Raw genomic sequence first — 19,562 nt, forward strand, 5'->3', positions numbered from 1 at the left:
TTGCCACAGCTGTGGTGTTGGTTGCAGCTGTGGCTCACATTCAATCAGTCTCTGGCCCAACAACTTCTGTATGCTGTGGATGTGGCTAAAACATGGGCAAAAAGTCTTTCTTTCTCTTTTTAAGGGCCGTACCCGCGGCATATGGAGGTTTCCCGGCTAGGGTTTTATCAGAGCTATTGCCTCTGGCCTACACCACAGCCACAGCAACTCCAGATCCGAGCTGTGTCTGCGACCTACACCACAGCTCACAGCAATGCCTGATCCCTAACCCACTGAGCAAGGCCAGGGATCAAACCTGCAACCTCATGGTTTCTAGTCGGATTCGTTCCTAGTTGGATTCGTTTCCACTGTGCACAACGGGAACTCCAAAAAAAGTCTTTCTTATTTCCATTTCCCCATAAATTTTCCTGCTTTCCATTTAATATCCTTTATTATTCTTGGAGATATATATATATATATATTTTTTTTTTTTTTTGGTCTTTTCTAGGGCTGCTCCCATGGCATATGGAGGTTCCCAGGCCAGGGGTCAAATTGGAGCTGTAGCCACAGGCCTATGCCAGAGCCACAGCAACATGGGATCCGAACCTCGTCTGCAACCTACACCACAGCTCACGGCAACACCAGATCCTTAACCCACTGAGCAAGGCCAGGGATCGAACCTGCGACCTCATGGTTCCTAGTCGAGTTCATTAACCACTGCGCCACGATGGGAACTCCATATTCTTGGATATATTCTTTATCACCAGGAAACTCAGTCTCTTGGTCTTCTTCCAGTTTAATGCATCCTGATGATCCTTAGTGTATTTGTGGGACAGGGCGCAACAGGGAAGTCCTATTTGTTGACTCTACAAATGTAAAGTCTTTAAAACTAAATGGTAAAATTTGCACTTTCATAAATAACCCAGGTTGTGTCCTCACATTTCCTTCCCCAGATTTTTCTCCATGTGGGTCACATTCCCTTTCATCTAAGCAAATAGCATACCCATCTCTGGGACACATCTTGTCAGCCCCAGCCAACTAGCCTGTGGGCATCAGCTTCCGAATTTCCTCCCACCTTACTGGGTCATGTTAGAGGCGGGATTGCATCACCACATGCTGTTTCCTCCACTTTGTGGAACAGGAAGCTCTCCTCCTCTCCATCCAAAAATACCTTCATTGAGACAAGATTTATTGTATTTCTCTTCATAGATCCATAATTTAAATCATCTCTATTTTGTGGCTTTCCTAAAGTGTACCAGTCTTATCTATTCCGGAGGTACCAATGTCTGAGTATTTTAAACTTAACTCTCTACTGCTATATTTATTTTCTTCCTTGCTCCCTTTTGGAAGACACCTATAGGATAGTATCTCGTTATTCCCACCCAGACAGGAGAACATGTCATGGGTCTGCATTAGTAAAGAAGTAGTAACTGTTCACTTAGCTATGCTGATAGCGTCTGAATTTCCCCTGGGTTAAAGGATGCCTGCCCAGCCAGGAGGTGCACAGAGATGAAAAAGAGCCAATCACAGCTGCTTTTGGATTTCGAAGTTGCAGAGAAAAAGTTTTATTTATGTACCTTTTAACCATTGCATTTGCTTTATCATTATCTAAGGATCTGTCATTAATTCTCACAACAACTTTGTGAGGAAAGCAGTCAGGTATTATTTTTCCACTTGAGTCACATAGTATAGCAGATCTGTAAGGAGAATTGATTTGCCCAAGGTCACTTAGCCAGTGAATGCTAGAGACCAGATCTTCTTAACACCCAGTCTGGTCCTTTCTCAACTATAGGATGTTATTTTGATTACTGCTGCCAGCTCCATGACCCCCATTTTACTAACGGGTAAAATGAGGCCCAGGACAAGTCATCTGAGGTCAAACAAAGCAGTGCCAGTTTGGGGATTAGGAGCACCTGACTTGTCCACTAAGTCCTGGGCCTCACTGCTGGACCATAGCCCATATTTAATGCTGTGACTCCCAGCATCTGAATCATCAGTAGGAGTTCAAGAGGTGAGACACTTCACTGGATCTCCTGAGTTTCTGATGAGCAGTCTGCGTCTTTTATTGCCTGCCAGGGAAATTGCAGCCCATGCTGCTCCTCGCCAGTTTTCTTTTTACTTCTCTTTTGTCTAGTTTATTTACACTGGGCAAATAGTCTCTATATGTAATATATGTAAATATATTATGTAAATATATGTAAATATGTTAAATATATATATTTGTTTCTGTCACTGGCCTTTGTTTAATTTCTTTTACTGCTTATCTAGTACTTTTAAATTAAAAGAAAAAAAATGACCTTTGCCTTGGGGCCTGTCAGTGGTTTCCATGGGCACCACTTGTGTACAGTAGTAACTGGAAATGGTTAAACATTGTGCCAATGTATATTAAGTATTTTAACTATACTGTATGTTTATGAGTAAATACATGTAAAATCCTAAGGGATTTTGAAGCAAGGGCGGGCAGAATTTGCGAGGACGTGGGTTAGTGACGAAAGAGTACTTAGAAGAGCAGTTTCCTAGAAGGACACAGAATTTCCAGCAAGGTAGATGTGTTTATAAAGATTTATTTTTATACGTTTCTTATTTTCTTTATTTATATGGATAGAAACTGCAGAATATAAAAGCTGAGGGCTAGTGTGGCTACAAAAAAAATGGAGTGATTGTAGAAAGCCTGGGCTTTAAGGTTTGATCAACCCTGCACCAAGCATTCAGTCCAAAAATTTGTTTACCATACACCTAACAGACATATACTGAGTACCTTCTGTATACCTGGTCCTGTTGCTCCAGGTGCTAGAGATAGAATATTAAACAAGAGAGACAATTCCTACAGCCACAGAAGGTAAACAGTGGTCTCTTTAAAATAACCTCATGAACAAATAACAAAGGAATTTCAGTACTGAGGAGAAAATAAAACAGAACAGCGTGAGTGAGTAATGAGGGGTGAGGGAGTCTTACATCAGTCAGATGGGTCAGTCAAGGAAGACTTCTCTGAGGAGGCGGCCTTCGCTCTGAGGAGGTGACTTTTACTCTGCCAGGCGATTGGTGAAAAGTAGTCAGCCATGCAAGAATCGTGGGAAGAAACCTCTCTGGAAGCAGCCCTGGGTCAGGAACAAGCTCGGTGTGTTTGATGACCTTGACAAACACCTATGTGGCTGGGGCAGGAGGCGAGGGGGAGACAAGGATGGAGTTTGGATTTTTTTCTGGGGGTCCTGTGAGCCTGCTGGACCATGCTCGGTGGGAGAGTGCCATCATCTGATTTATATTTCAGTCATTTTAGCTTCAGATGTGGAAGCGGTTTGTAGATGGGCAAGAATAAGGAGGAAAGAGATTAATGAAGAGGTTGTTCCAAAAACCTAGGTGATACAATGGTAGCATAAACCATTTTAGCAATAAAAATGGAGTGCTGAGGTTTGAGATCATTGAGATATGTGTTAGAGATGTGCTGAAAATAGCCGGTGGTGAATTGGCTTGGGGATTGGGAAAGAGGCGTTGAGAGAAAGGAAGTCATCAGGGCAACTTCTGTTTGTGTCCTGTGCGCCTAACTGGAGGGAGACTGGGCCCCTGAATGGAGCTGGAGAGGAGCAGATGTGGGGTGTAAGGAAGACAGGTAATCAAGCAGCCTGTTTTACATGTTAAGTGTAAGTATGACATTTTGAGCATTTACATCAATTTACTGATGGTGAGTACTTACTGCTTGGTGGGCTCTTCTTACCAGTTCATGAACCTCAGGTACCTTTGGCTGTTACCTTCCTTCCAAGAAATAAAGAGCTCCCTGAGCTCAGCATAGGTACCTGTACACCCCTGCTGCTTCAACACATCAACTGCCCATTACAGCTGTTTATAAAGCCCACTGATGAATGGAGTTTATGCATCTCAAAGTCATGGCTGTATTTGCTGTTCGCAGGAGAATTTTACATCACTCGGCATTCGAACCTCTCGGAAATACATGTTGCTTTCCATCTTTGTGTGGATGACAATGTGAAATCAGGGAACATCACTGCTCGCGACCCTGCCATCATGGGACTCCGAAACATACTCAAGGTTTGCTGTACCCATGACATCACAACCATAAGTATTCCTCTCCTGCTGGTGCATGATATGTCAGAGGTAAGCAGAGAGAAGAATACCGACATTTTCTGAAAAGGTTGACCCTCACTATTGTCTAAAAATAATAACCGACTTTACATTTTATTTCTTGTTTTTATTTTTAAATGATTTTTAATTTTTCCATCATAGCTGCTTTATAGTGTTCTGTCCGTTTTCTCCTCTACAGCAAGGTGACCAGTCACCCATACATATACACATTCATCCCAGTCCCTCCCCCAATAACCCACTTTACATTTTAAAAGCACTTTTTTTTAACCAGTGGACTTTTGCATCTCCTATCTGATTTATAGAGATGAGTGACATGTGATATAAAACAGCGAATAATCCCTAACTGTTTATGTTCAGAGAGTTATATGGCATTATCCAATAGTTGGGTAAACTAGAAAATCAAATGTATCCTTAGTTTTGGATAAGCCATGTGCTTAGGCTAATATAGGTATTGACCTCTGCAGTTACAGTGTGGCTAATGATTCATTCATTTTATTATGTACTGTACTTCACATTTTTAATTGAAAAAAAATCTCTTTCCATGATTGTTTGCTTCCTTCCTTGCTTTCTTCTCTCATCCCCATAAAAACTGGTTAGAGGGGATATGTTGAAGAAATAATACAAAGACTAAATATCAACTTCCGATAGACTGGAGGAACAAAGCAGCCTCGAAACAAATGGGAGCAGGCAAGTCCTGGGAGAGCCAGTGGCCAACCTGGAGATGAGGGACCATGGTAGGCAGTTGATACCTGCTTGGTTAGAGTAGCATTTTTTTTTTCTTTTCTTCTTTTTAGGACCGCAGGTGTGGCATATGGAAGTTCCCAGGTTAGGGGTCAAATCAGAGCTGCGTCTGCAACCTACACCACAGCTCATGGCAACGCCAGATCCTTAACCTACTGAGCGAGGCCAGGGATCAAACCTCTATCTTCATGGATACTAGTCAGGTTCTTAACCCGCTAACCCACAATGGGAACTGCTGGAGTAGCATTTTCTTAAAAAGCAGGATGGCTGATGGCAAGTACAGATTGTGTAAGGAAGTTTGATCATTGATTATTAAAAGTTATTTGCCAAAATTACAGAGATGTGTAAATGCTACATCGTAGCATGCAGTGTAAAAGATTTTATGTTGTACTTTTTAGAGGGAGTAAGTCCCTGCTGAGACTCAGCCTAAGAGGCCTCGTTTTAAGTTTAATACCCTGTATGAACACACACACAAAAATCAATTTCACATTAAGACAAGGTGATTTTAAATGATTTCCCACTTACAATCCATTCATCTTTTTACCAGACACACCATTATTTTGATTAAGGGAATTCTAGCACCATCAGATGAGAGCTGCATCAAACTTTTTAATTTCTCATTCCATCCACGTCTTTAGCCTCAGTCATACCTAATATGGCATTAGGAGAGATTGATAAACATTTTTCTTTCCATCATAGCTTTATAAAGTTTGAGTCCCATCAGGAATTCTTATCCATTGTTATCATCACTAACTAGTCCATCTGTAAGAGTCTTTGGGGAGCAACAAAGAAAGTTTGTGATGAGACAAAAAAAAAAGTGGAGTTCTCATTGTGGCTCAGTGGTTAATGCATCCGACCAGGAACGATGAGGTTACGGGTTCAATCCCTGGCCTTGCTCAGTGGGTTAAGGATCTGGCATTTCCTTGAGCTGTGGTGTAGGTCGCAGATGCGGCTCGGATCCAGAGTTTCTGTGGCTCTGGCAAAGGCCGGCGGCTACAGCTCCGATTAGACCCCTAGCCTGGGAACATCCATATGCCGAGGGTGAGGCCCTAGAAAAGACAAAAAAAAAAAAAAGAGAGAGAAAGTTTGTGATGAATTCCAGCCACAAGGAAACATCCAAACGTTCCTGCAGCTGGACTCCTGGTTAACCAGTTTTTAAAAATGGTTATATGTAGGTGGGAAACAACCTCAAAAACAGTGTTTCCAAAAGTCACTAAGTTCAGATTTACTTCCAGACATCTGATACTACTAGCGTGCCCTCTCCCACGGTGTCACAAAAGTTCCATGTTTTAAATCGGGACAGCCAGCTGCAGCACATTAAGTTTGTTTCCAGAGTGTCCATTTTAATTCACGAAAGTATATTGAGCCATGATCCTCCCATTGGTTGTATTTAAACATCCATTCAGGTCAAGAAGTTTATTCTACAAACTCAGACAACACTGCACAGGATATAGAGGCGGTGTCTGTCTTAGCTTTTGCCTAAGGGTCCCAAAGCCATTTCAGCTCTTGTTTTCTTCCTGTAATACACAGGCTGGCCAGACACTCAGTTACCACACTGCAGTACAAGGCGACGATGATGATGTCAGAAAGAGTCCATGTCCTGGTCGATAAAAACAGCTATGGGAATGAATTGCAGTTTTTTTTTTTTTAAAGGAAAGGAAAAAATAATCTATCATCAGCAAGAAGGAAGACATCTTGCTGTTAGCAGTTTTATCTCGTTTATCTCCATCTTAACCCTGTTAGAGTTTTCTCTCTGTAGATCTTTGCCCTCTGAAGATACTGCCCTCCTGGGGTCAGTCTAACCTGACAGACGTGGAATGAAGTTGGAGGTCACAAATCCTGAGTTCCTGGCTTCCTTGTATTTGTGCCATTAACTTGGTGAATCGTTTGGGACTTAAGGATTTTAGTTGTAATTGTTGTGGTTGGAGCAGATGTTGTTAACATTTTATCAGCATCTAACACATAAAGAAAAGCACACATATAAATATACAGCTCACATTTTTGCCAACCAGACACCAACATAACCAACACACAGATCGTGGAGCAGAATGTTCCCAGCCTGCACCCCAGACTCTGCCCTCATGCTCCCTTCCAGGCGCTTAAACCACATTCCCTCCACAGGGGTCACCACTGTTTTCACTTTGAAAAGCATAGATTAGTTAGGTGTGTTTTTGTAATTGATGTATGTGGGATCCCGTTGTACACACTACTGGGTCTGGCTTCTTTCACTCAGTATTATGTTTGTGAAACTTATCCGTTATTATTCATTCTTACTGTTCTATAGCATTCCACTGCATGACTAGACCACAGTTATTTAGCCGTTCTCCTGTTTGTGGACATTTGGGTAGTTTCCAGGTTTTGACTATTACAATGAATGTTGCTGTGAACATTCTAGCACCTATGTCTAGGCATTTCTGTTAGGCATATACCCAGGGATGGAATTTTTAGGTGTCAGGCTCATGTTTGGCTTGGGTAGAAAGAGCCAAAAAGTTTCCCATAGCGACTGTTGAATGGGAAGAAGGAGAAAGCCAGAGTGTTGTTTCTCACCTTCCGATGATGGTTATGAAACTGATTAATACAAGAATCTCAGGCACCTCCAAGGCATATGCGTGAGAGTCGTAAATAGTTTTGCATATGAGTTTCCATTGTGGTGCAGCAGAAATGAATCTGACTAGGAACCATGAAGATGTGGGTTCGATCCCTGGTCACGCTCAGTGGGTTAAGGATCTGGCAGTGCCGTGAGCTGTGGTGTAGGTTGCAGACACGGCTCGGATCCTGCGTTGCTGTGGCTGTGGCGTAGGCCTGCAGCTGTAGCTCCAATTAGACCCCTAGACTCCATATGCCACAGGTGCTACCCTAAAAAGCAAAAAAAAAAAAAAAAAAAAGTCTTTCATTGCCTAGGGGTACGTAAACTCAGGAAATAATTCTTATATATAACTTCTGAGATACATAGTGAAGACCTAAATGTATATACTGACTAAATCTTAATCACCTCTGCCATTGTCAGCCTTACCCTAATCAGAAGGTTCTGGTTGGGTGCTCAAAGGATGGCCACTAACTTTAGGTACAAAGTATCATCTGCATTTATAATCAGAGGTGACGTCTCCCTTTCAGTTTCACAGGTTGAGAGTTTACTCTGGGTATGCAGTGCCCATTTATTATCTAAAGTGTAGCCATGGGGCCTAGTTTCCTGCCTCATCTCCAAAGTGTGAAGTGTTTCACGTGATCCGTTCAGCTTCTTCGGTAGACTTCTTTCACAGTGTGTCCTCACAGGTAGATTTGTGCAGGTGCCTGCAACTTGCTGGAGTTTCCTTTCAGCTCCATATGCTGCTAAGCAGCACAAGTGAAAGTAAATAGAATGTGAGGGTTCATATTATCTGAAAATTAAATTGTCTATCACTTCAAAGATGCCCTGGGATCCCACCAGGATTTGGTATTTTGGTGTGTTCTCTGCGTAGCACCCATGAAACTTCGCTTTAATTCACATCATTATGAAGAGCGTGAAGTTCTTAATTCGGCTCAGAGGTATTTGCTCTAGACCATGCTGTTAGCCACACATCTGCCAAAAGCAAGAAAGCTCGTTATTGAGGGATTAAGGGGACGATCTTTGGAGAAGGGGGGCAGTGACAGCGCTTGATTGCTTTTTCCATCTGCTTCGCTCAGACCATTAGAACCATCCCACTTCCCACTTCCCATCTCACGTGCTTCCATCTTTCATCATTGCCATTATGAGCCTCGGTACCCTCTGCTGGTGTTGAAGGCTGGCCCTCAGAACCTCGGTGCACACTGCGCGTTGTTGTCCTGTGACTAGTGCTGAGGCTTGACCTTGGCCTGAGATCATTCAAAGGCCAATCGTAGATGTCAGAAAATTACAGATGATAAGCTCCTGTCAGACAATGCTTTTTTATATATAAAAACAAGTGCTGTCTTATAATAGTATAAATAGTAATAGTTTCTTAATTCTGATTATTCCCATGGCATTTCAAAAAAAAAAAATGGTATGTTTTAGAGTAACATTTTGAGGTGATGCAAATACTCAGTTCTATTTTAGGGTTTATATTATCCTTCATTAAATATTTGACTCAAGTGAAAGGTAAGTACATGAAACACCATGAATGAAAACCAGCAAATACAATAAACATACACAGAGACTTTTGAGGCGCTGGAAATGTGAGACACAGACCATAAATTGCATAAATTAGTTGGTTACTGTGTTTCAGGGACTTGAAGACAAGCTTAAAATGTTAAAAATAACCTTAACAACTACAAAACTCAGTTTCTAGTTACTGAAAGAAAAACGAAAAGACCTAAATTCATAAAGACTGTTCATGGGTTGAAGACTTGGTACTGTTATCAGCTCTCCTCAAACTGATCTGTAGATTTAAATCCCTGTAAGACAATTTTAGAGATATCGGTGAGCTAATTCTAAAATTTGTATTCAGTACACAAGATCTGAAACAGTCAAAACAAGAAAAAGAACAAAGTTGGGGAACAAAGTTGGGGAACAAAGTTGATTTCAAGATTTACAAGCTTACCAAGCTCTAATAACCACTACAGTGCAGCGTTAGCCAAAGAATGGACTGTGGGGTTGGCGCAGGTCCTGAAGCGCGGGCTGCAGCAGGTCAGCGGCCCCGGCGGCCTCCGCGGCTCTCTACAGGTTCTCTTCAGGGCAGATGAGGCGAGAGTTGGTACACGAGTAGGGGAAGGCAAATATGGAAACAAATACCATGAAGACAGCAAGCAGTTTTTTGGCCATCACCGATGGGTTGTACATACTACTGAGATGAATGGCAAAAACACATTCTGGGAGGTAGATGGAAGCATGGTGCCCCCTGAATGGCATCTCTGGCTTCACTGTATGATTGATGATCCTCCAACAACCAGACCACCTACTGCTCATAAATTTATTTGGACAAACCATAAATTCAATGTGAGTGGCACTCCACAGCAATATGTACCTTATTCCACCATTGCAAAGAAGATTCAGGAGTGGGACCCACCTTCAACACCTTACAAGTAAAGAGAATGAAAAATAACTTAAACATGTAAAATAAGAGGCTTTTTCTGTAATTGCACTTTCACTGCTTACTGTTAACTTGATTAAAATTATTTGATTAAGTGATAAAAAAAAGAATGGACTGTGGATCAAAGGAACAGACGAGAGAATTCGTAAATAAAACCATGCATCCATCTATGGTCATTTGATATATAGCAAAGATGCCAAGGCAGTTCATTGGCAGAAAGGGTACTGTTTCCTACCAGTGGTGTTGGAAGAATTGGATATTTATATACAAAAAAAAAAATTACCTTGACCTTTACTTTAATCATACATAAAATTCAACTTAAAATGGATCATAAACCAAAGCCAAAAGAGCTACTAATACTAGGAAAAAACCTCTTGAAGAAAACATAAAAGTCTTGATAGCAGATTAAGCAGGGATTAAGACACGCACACAAAAACCATAAAAAACTATAAATTGTACTTCATTGCAATTTAAAACCTTTTCTCTTCAAAAGACACTGTTAAGAAAATGAAAATTCAAATCTCTGTCATATGACCTTGAGTGGTTCACTGTACCTTTCTCAGTGTCTTTTTCAATTTATAAAGGTTTTTTTGTGAGCTAAAAATGATATATAAAGTTCCATGTAAATGTAAGACATTATTATTGTAGTTTTCAGAGCCACCCGCATTCCCTCTCAGCTTCAGCTAGATATTTCTTAGTCACCTTTCTTTCTCTTTACATTTTTTTTAACTAGGCACAAACACTAAAAGATAAAAACTTGTCACTCTGTGTGTGTGTGAATTCCTGTAAGGCACCATGGCTCTCTTGTGGTTACAAGGAAATACTCTTCCTGAAATTTGAAGCTAAGAAGTATTATAAACATAATTCAAACACCAGAAAATTCTTCTAGTCACTTCTATAAGCTTCCGGAACTTCAGAAAAGATTTTTTTCCTTTTTAGCCCTTTCAGCAACTGGATCCCTTTTACTTATCAATCTTAACAGTATCTTAGACATTAAAAGTAGTGTCTCACCAAAGCCACTTTCTTTTTAAATTCATGTGGCTAAAAAATGAGGCAGTCAACCTGTACGTTAGCATCTGTGTGCTCCGTGTTACAGAGGCATCGTGAAGGTAGTAACGGTGAATAGAGAGCAGGTCGCGCCTTGAGAGGGTGCACACCCTAATAAAGGAAAGAAAGCCTAGGTCCCCATCTCCCTACCTATCCTTCTTCCACTGCCACCCGCTACAAAAGAGACAAAAGCAAAGGGCTCCAGGGGTTCAGAGGAGGAGACCCCATCCATAGCTGGGAAATAGGAAGTACTTTCTGAAGGAGATGCCGGCTAAGGAGTGAAGAGGTTTCAGTTGATGAAAGAGGGGGAAGGCATTCTAGGCAGAAGAAATGGCTTGAGGAAAAGTGGAAGGGGACAGGCCCTGCAGATCATGTTCAGGCAAAGGTAGAAGGGTGGGCTTGAGTGAAATTTTTTTTTTTTTTTTTTTTTTTGCTTTTAGGGCCACACCCGTGACATATGAAGGTTCCCAGGCTAGGGGTTGAATCGGAGCTGCAGCTGCCGGCCTACACCACAGCCACAGCAACGCGCCAGATCCAAGCTGCCTCTGCAACCTACGGCACAGCTCATGGCAACACCGGATTCTTAACCCACTGAGCGAGGCCAGGGATCGAACGCACAGCCTCATGGTTCCTAGTTGGATTCATTTCTGCTGCATCACAACGGGAACTCCAGTGAAACCGTTTTTAAATTTAAAAGTCTTAGAAGCTGCTTTTGTCTTGGTCCTAATATAAGTAGCCTTAAGCACTAAAGAAAGTCAGCTATAATCACGGGACAGTAGGAAGCGATGGCAAGTTACTATGCCGGAGCATAATGTGGTCAGAAAGCTACTTGAAAAAAATGAGTCAAGTCAGTTCAAAGGGGAAATACTGGAGTCCAGGAAGCCAGCTGGGAAGGTGTCAGTAACCAGGCCTGAGGTCACAGAGGCAGGTGGAGACGGGTAACCCAGTGACACCCAGTCCCCGAGAGAGGTGGGCATGCTGTACTGATGTGAGATGTTACCAGGGGAACCTGAGGTCTCTTCCCTTGATTCTTAATGGGTGCATGGACATCCCCACTTTCCGTGCTGTTCTGATGTAAGATGTGAACAGGGAACCTGAGCATGGAAGGGAGTATATGGCCGTTCTCTGCACCATTTTCAGAATTTTTCTGTCAGCCTAAAACTGTTCCAAAAAACAGAGCCTGTTTTTTAAAAGCCATCAGGGTTATTTAGTACAAATGTTAAGTAATATTCAAGTGTCCAAATGCTGGTGAACATAAGATGAAATTGGATGGTACAGACATTGCAGGTGGCTAGTGTATGTTGATATTACCTCTTACGGAAGAATGTGAATTTGAATTCACCTATCTATCGGAATAAGTATCCCAAGAAATTATTCAAAAAAAAAGATATATTGTAAATCAGCTATACTCTAATAGAAAATAAAAATTAAGTTAAAAAATGAAAATTAAAAACCAAGATATATAGACATAGACATCATATAAATAAATGCATTCACGGCAGTGTTATTAACAAAAGAAAAAGTGGAAATCTAGCTATAAGGGGCCATTTAAATAAATTATGACACATGAACTCAGTAAAACAGCAGTTTACAAATTGTGTTCTGAAGATAGCCCCAGAATCCTAGCCCCTTCTGGGGGTCAGCAAGACTAATGTTTTTGTGAAAATACTGAAACGTCGTGTTTCTTTTCCATTCTCATTCTTGCCTGAGTGCCATTGAGTTTTCCCAGGGCTGGGTGATCACACAGCCGGTTGATGCAGAGGCAGATGTGACAGTCCAGAGGGCCTCCGTGAAGCCAGGCACTGATGAGATTTGTAGATATGTACAACATTGCCACTCTGCTCACGAAAATTTTTTTGTTTTGGAAAACAGAGTAACTTCACATTTGAAAAAATATATATTACATTAACTAGGGATTTTATCGTTTTTCAATGAAGTTTTAATATTTTTCTGTTTTAATTTCTAATACAATAAATATCAAAGATATAATCCACATAAACAAAAGCTCGGTAGAATCATCAGCGACTTTTCAGAGGGCAAAAAGGTCCTAAGACTCCAAGAGGTTAAGCATCACTGTAATTAAATAATAAACACATTTTATTGTTATAACTACGAAGATTTGCAGCATGGGAAAGCAATTCAATAATAGTGAAATGAAATAGAATTAACAATGGCATAATCACTGATCACGGCAATGGGAAATGGTGGATGTCTTGGTTAGAGTCTGCCAGTGGCCCTCCTCTGCTCACTTGGTCAGAGGTTAGAAAGAAACATGGAGAAAACAATTCCCTCGGGTTTGTTAGGTGGCTGGGACAGGGTGTTTGTTGATTTCTTTTACTTTTGTAATAATATGTTATACGATAAAAACATTGCATTGCTTATTCAAATATTATATAATTTAATAGAATTATTCATGCTGACATATCGAGAGTAGTAGATTATGTGACTTAATATTTGTCTTTAGAGTTAATTATGTAGAACATATTAAGGATATGTTCATTTTAAAAATTATATTTACAGAGTTCCCGTTGTGGCGCAGTGGTTAACGAATCCAATTAGGAACCATGAGGTTGCGGGTTCGGTCCCCGCCCTTCCTCAGTGGGTTAACGATTCGGCATTGCCGTGAGCTGTGGTGTAGGTTGCAGACTCGGCTCGGATCCAGCATTGCTGTGGCTCTGGTGTAGGCTGGTGGCTGCAGCTCCGGTTTAACCCCTAGTCTGGGAACCTCCATATGCCGCAAGAAATAGCGGCCCAAGAAATAGCAAAAAGACCAAATAAATAAATAAATAAATAAAAATTATATTTACTAGGCTAATTCAGTTAGTTTGCATCCCACAGGTACAGTCTAACAGCTGGAAGAAGTAATTATGCCTAAAAACCAGAGGAAATCCAGCAGGAATTAGCCGATAGTCCACACTATAAATAAATTAAGATCTGGCCGTGTGTGTGTGTATTTTTTTTTTTTTTACAAAGTTCTGTTAAAAACATGATTTTGTTTCTGTTTTTAGGAAATGACTATACCGTGGTGCTTAAGGAGAGCAGAACTTGTGTTTAAGTGTGTCAAAGGTGAGCACAACTTATATTTAACAAGGACCCAAATACTGAAAGTAAGACAAGCCAGGAGAAAAAGTGTGAGAGTTACTGCTGTCATCTGGTGCCTCAGTTAAATGGTTAAACATGCAAATATTTCATGATGGGCTTTTTTACTTATCTTTTTTCAATCACAAAGTAAAATCTCCAACCCTCTTAAAATGCAAGGGTATTGGAACATTTATATAGCTTGATCTCTATTACTTTTTTTAATGTTTTATTTTTATTTTAGTTTTTTTTATTTGCTTTTTAGAGTCGCACCCGCAGCATATGGAAGTTCCCAGGCTAGGGGTCGAATCGGAGCTACAGCTGCCAGCCTACACCACAGCCACACCAAGCCAGGATCCGAGCCATGTCTGCGACTACACCACAGTTCACACCGGGTCCTCAACTCACTGAACGAGGTCAGGGATCGAACTTACATCCTCATGGATCCTAGTCCAGTTTGTTAAGCACTGAGCCATGATAGGAACTCCCTGTTTTCTTTCCGAGAAAAAAAATAGAACGACCTGTTTTATTAATCTTTAATAACCTGTTTTGGCTTCATTGTGTGGAAGCTAAAGAAGACTTGGGAAAATGTTATTAGAAGTATGTTGACAGACTATTAAACCTCTCTGGCATGGAGAATTGATGACTGCAGAAGTTTATCAGGCTTTCAGGCCTACCCTCTCCTACAGGCAAGTGGCTCCCTAAAAAGCCAAGACGTCTTGCCCCACAATGAAAATTCAGTCTATTTTTAGTAAAGGACTGGAAGGTTGGACGACCAGAACTCATGATTCAGCAAAGTCTGTTGTTCTGTTTTAGGTTTCATGATGGAAATGGCCTCATGGGATGGAGGAATTTCTAGAACAGTGCAATTTCTGGTACCACAGGTGTGTTATCCGCATCACTGTCACCCCAGTTTAGTCCCTGTTGTTAATTTTCCTCATAGACATGGCTAGCACATCGCCCTAAGTCCAGTGTAACATAACAGTGTCGGCAACTTTCTATTTTTCAAGGGGATAAGTGTTTGGATGCCATAGAGGCCTTAGTTGGTTGTTAAAGAAGTCAGCAGCTACCACTGCAGGGTCTTTTATTTAACCCTAAAGCTAAACTCATCTTTCCTTTGTTTCCCCCACATTTATGTTATCTAGATTCTGAAGACGTCATAAAGAAGAACATGAGCAGAGAATGATTCTGTGTTCAATGTGGCATTTAGTAAAATTAATGAGACTTTCATCACTGATTGCACTAGCATTACCTAGAGGTTCTTCCAGTGATCAGACTGATTGATTCAAACAGCATAGGTTCTCAGAGGCTGGACCCAGGGAAACAGCCCCTGCCCATAGCCATGCAGTTAAATCACTTCTGACAGATAATGTTCACGTATCTAGAACTACTTGCATTTCTTCCCTAGTTTAAAATACTTTTAAAAAACTTTGGAATCAGTGATGATTTAACAAAGGCAAACTTTTTTTTTTAACCTCTTACAGAGCATTTCTGAAGAAATGTTTTATCAACTTAGTAACATGCTTCCCCAGATCTTCCGCGTATCGTCAACACTGACCCTGACCTCTAAGCACTAGACCCTCGTAGACCAACCCGCTGGCAGAAGAGGATTGTTTAACGCTCCAGGAATCTGAGCCATGCTGGGATTCTGTCAAGCAAAAGATGCCCAGGAGGAGGACCTGCAATCCAATCCACAAATCCAATCACGACAAATGTCTGTTAAACAGTCCAAAAATCCATGCTAATCAGCCCTCACTTTATACATTTAGTCTTAAAGCTTCTTTATGGGGGGAAAAAGTCTCTTTTTCCTACGGTTGTGTCCTATCTGTGAATATTAGTGAGTTAAAACTAGGTGTATATCACACATGGACACTAGATGTAGATCTTTCACTACATTTTCATGGAGATATTTGACTTGCCCAAAAGGTTTGGATCACATCCGGGACAAGGCTTAATTAACATACAAATAAAATCTTCCCTCTACCTTATTTGCCAAGCGAAAATTAAAAGACAATGAAATATACGTGGCAAGTATGGATTTCTTGTGATAATCTTTTCATAGAAACACAAATACATGAGACAAACGTGATTCTTCTTTTTAAATTCCATTTCAGAAACTTGTTTTTAATGTACTCTTTCTAGGTTTTAGAAGTTAAGAATCAGAAAAAGACTGGATTCTTTGCCCCCGTCTCATCTTCCCTTTGTGACCTTGCCCTTGCCTGTTAATACTGTTTCGTGGGCTGGGAAACCAGTGTGCCTGTACGCAGGCCTGGTGGACGTTGGTCTAAACCAGCACATGGTGGTATTTTCATTCTCATCAACATGGTGACCATCAGACAGTAAGTATCCTTCTCATTTCTCTGCCCTGCTTCCCGCATTCTGCTTCCTGCATTACTTTGCTGATAACTGCGTCCCCATTTCTGTCTCTGCATTTCTCCACTTTTTCCATTGTCTTTCCTTAGAACGACTTCCTTAGATACTTATGCACATCTCACTTATCTATCCCATCTAGAACACAGTTACTCTGAGTAGGGACTACATCACATAAAGGCATTTACAGAAGCAATGGTTTCATCAAATCCAAGTTGTGTGGAAGTTGTGATTGGCCAGCTGAGTGGAGAACCTCTGACATCATCATAAGATGGTAGATCTTTTATATCTTTCTATCTATACATAAACTATATATATATATATATATATATATAGTTGGTTGTAAAATACATGAAGTATAGTCAATTTACAATGTTTCTGGTGTACAGCAAAGTGTTTCAGACACACACACACACACACACACACACGCTTTCCTTTTTGTATTCTCTTCCATTATGGTTTATTGTAAGATACTGAAGGAGTTCCCATAGTGGCTCAGCAGAAATGAATCTGACTAGTATCCATGAGGATGCAGGTATGACCCCTGGCTTCACTTAGCAGGTTAAGAATCTGGCATTGCTGTGGCTGATGGCGTAGGCCAGCAGCTACAGCCCCAATTCGACCCCTAGCCTAGAAACCTCCATATGCCGCAGGTACGGCCCTAAAAAGACCAAAGGGGGAAAAAAAATTATGTGCATATATATATATAAAATATGGTTCCCTGTGCTATACAGTAGGACTTTGTGGTCTATTTATTTTATATGTAGTAATTTATATCTGCTAACCCAAACTCCTAATTTATCCCTCCCCCACCCATTTTCCCCTTTGGTAACCACTGTTTTGTTTTCTGTGTCTCTGAGCCTGTTTTCTGTTTTGTAAATAAGTTCAATTCTGATTAGATGGTATATGTTGATTCGAAGAAATAGAAAGCACTCTATTCATATGCCTAAAAGTAAAAATTTATGGAAACTCTTTTGACACACAAAATGCTTTCTCATAACACAGAATGTGTCTTTATTTTCTACTCAAGGGAAGGACTGTCCAGTAATGACCCTAAGGGAACACCTACCCCAGACCGTGTCTCTTACTAATGCTTTGTAAATCCTTCTCCAAGGAACCTGGTGATCCCACCAAGAAGAAGGTAGGTGCCTGCTCTTGGAACGAGAAATTGGCTTCCAGGCACAAATGCTACCATAGAGGCTGATTCTAACACAAAGCAAAGTAGACAGAAAACTGGGGTGTGCTAGAACAGTGTCAGGATGTTGGGATTGGTAGTCTGACAGGTTGAGTTGGAGGTGGGTGTAGTGGGATCAATAAAAGGCATTCAATGTATGCCTGTTCAATCAACTAGGAGTTTGGGACTGGCAGATACAAACTACTATATAAAATAAAGACACAGTGTCCTTTATATCACGGAAACTGTATTCAATATCTTGTAATAGAATATAATGGGAAAAAAAATTGAAAAAGAAAAAAATAGATGTACATGAGAATCACTTTGCTGTACACCAGAAACTGAAACAACATTGCACACCAACTGTACTGCCATAAATGAAAAATTTGAAAATTAAAAAAATTTTTAACAAATAAAAGGCATTCAAAAAGAGGGGAGGCCTTCCCTGGAAGCTCAGTGAGTCAAGAATCGGCCTTGTATGGCTCTGGTCACTGCTGTGGTGCAGGTTCCATCCCTGGCCCCGGAACTTCTGCATGATCTGGGCGAGGCCAAAAAACAACAGCAGCAGCAAAATGAAAAGAGGAGAACCTTTCCACAGACTTCCTGTAACTAAGTGTAGAGCCAACAGCTTGAAGGGTGTGGGCAGGGCTCGGGGTGTAGGAGGAGGTATGTTGACAGCAGCCAGGTAGGTGAGTGCTGCTGCCCAGCCCTTTGTCACCTCAAGGCTGTTCTATTAGATTAAGTATGAAGGGGTGGCTTTCACACCAGCATAATTTAAAGGCGCCATTTGGCCTGTGAAATGAAAATAAGTATTAAGTATCCATTTTTCATGTGGTGCTGTATTATGAGATACACAGAAGTGGTAAGGTTGGAAAAATCAACCTTATGATGATATGAAGACACACCTGGTACTGAGCTGGTAACAGATATATAATTTAAAATACTACATGGTAGGGATTTTAGTGGAGCAGTAGATGAGGAGGTGTGTAATTCTGTATTTATTTTCCAAGTGTTCTAGAAGGCTTCTTTGGTGGGAATGGTTTCAGACAGTCCATGGGGATGTGGAGAAGACAGCTTGGCAGGCTGAGAGTGGAAGGATCATTCTCCGTGTAAGGTCCAGATAGGAGCAGCAGTAGAATGAAGGGAGGCAGGGGTCCACAGCCAGGAAGGTGAGAGAAGCTGACTGCAAGTGCCTCTGGGTGGGGGGCCTGCAGGACCCGGGGCCAGAGCACAGGCCTTGGTGAAGAAGGTCCCAGGGAGCATCGGGTTCTCTAGCTGTACAAGCAGTTATTCCTAAGACAGGTGAGAAGGTCCTCAAGCCTGTTTTTTTTGTTGTTGTTGTTTTTTGTTTTTGTCTTTTTAGGGCCACATGCGCAGCATATGGAGGTTCCCAGGTTAGGGATCTAATCAGAGCTACAGCCGCCGGCCTACATCACAGCCACAGCAACACTGGATCCAAGCCTCGTCTGCGACTTACACCACAGCTTGTGGCACCACTGGGTCCTTAACCCACTGAGGGAGGACAGGAATCAAACCTGCGTCCTCATGGATGCAAGTCAGATTCGATTCCACTGAGCCATGACGGGAACTCCTCCTCCAGCCTTTAAAAACACACTTTGGAGGTGGGACAGGGCATTGAGCCTGAGGGCTCCAGTCCCTACTGCCCTTTCCTCCCCTCCTGTTCTCAAAACACCAAACCCAGCAAGGCCGTAACCTCCCTACGCATGGGGAAGGGCGGCACCAGCTGTTCCTCAGCATGGCAGTGCGACCGGAATGGAAGAAATGCATGAAAAGGAATTTCAGGGGGAAACACAACTTAGGTTGCCTAGGCGCTGGCAGATCTCTTGCCGGCTCAGTGCACACTGTCTGTGTCACTTAGCTGGATCTGGGCTAATTCTCCCAAGAAGAAAATGTTCTGCAAAGGAAGGATGAATTCACGGAAAGATTCCCTTTCCAGTGTCCCTTGGGAGAATCAGCAGAGGTGTGGTGAAAACAAACAAAACTTAAAGAGAGGCTTCTCAGGCCCCATTTTCAGTTTTCCGGGCGAAGGTGAT

General features: G+C 41.6%; 2 protein-coding genes across 5 annotated transcripts in view; both read left to right on the plus strand.

Moving 5' to 3' along the window:
- The window catches only part of C7H12orf4 (chromosome 7 C12orf4 homolog), a 40,790-nt gene extending 24,803 nt beyond the window's left edge, over nucleotides 1-15,987 (plus strand). For all 4 annotated transcript variants that reach the window (XM_047787792.1, XM_047787791.1, XM_047787790.1 and 1 more), the window contains 4 exons: nucleotides 3,884-4,086; nucleotides 13,895-13,952; nucleotides 14,781-14,848; nucleotides 15,449-15,987. In XM_047787792.1, coding sequence (XP_047643748.1) covers nucleotides 3,884-4,086; nucleotides 13,895-13,952; nucleotides 14,781-14,848; nucleotides 15,449-15,541 — 422 coding nt within the window. In that variant the 3' untranslated portion in view covers nucleotides 15,542-15,987. The remainder of the gene's footprint in view (nucleotides 1-3,883; nucleotides 4,087-13,894; nucleotides 13,953-14,780; nucleotides 14,849-15,448) is intronic.
- Nucleotides 6,389-11,290, plus strand: LOC125131611 (NADH dehydrogenase [ubiquinone] 1 alpha subcomplex subunit 12-like). Its single transcript, XM_047788395.1, has 2 exons — nucleotides 6,389-6,396; nucleotides 9,277-11,290. Exons 1-2 carry the CDS (start codon nucleotides 6,389-6,391, stop codon nucleotides 9,833-9,835), a joined length of 567 nt encoding a protein of 188 aa, XP_047644351.1. The 3' UTR covers nucleotides 9,836-11,290.
- Nucleotides 15,988-19,562: the final 3,575 nt, after the last annotated feature.

Source organism: Phacochoerus africanus, chromosome 7, assembly GCF_016906955.1.
Source record: "Phacochoerus africanus isolate WHEZ1 chromosome 7, ROS_Pafr_v1, whole genome shotgun sequence".
NCBI classification, from domain to species: domain Eukaryota; kingdom Metazoa; phylum Chordata; class Mammalia; order Artiodactyla; family Suidae; genus Phacochoerus; species Phacochoerus africanus.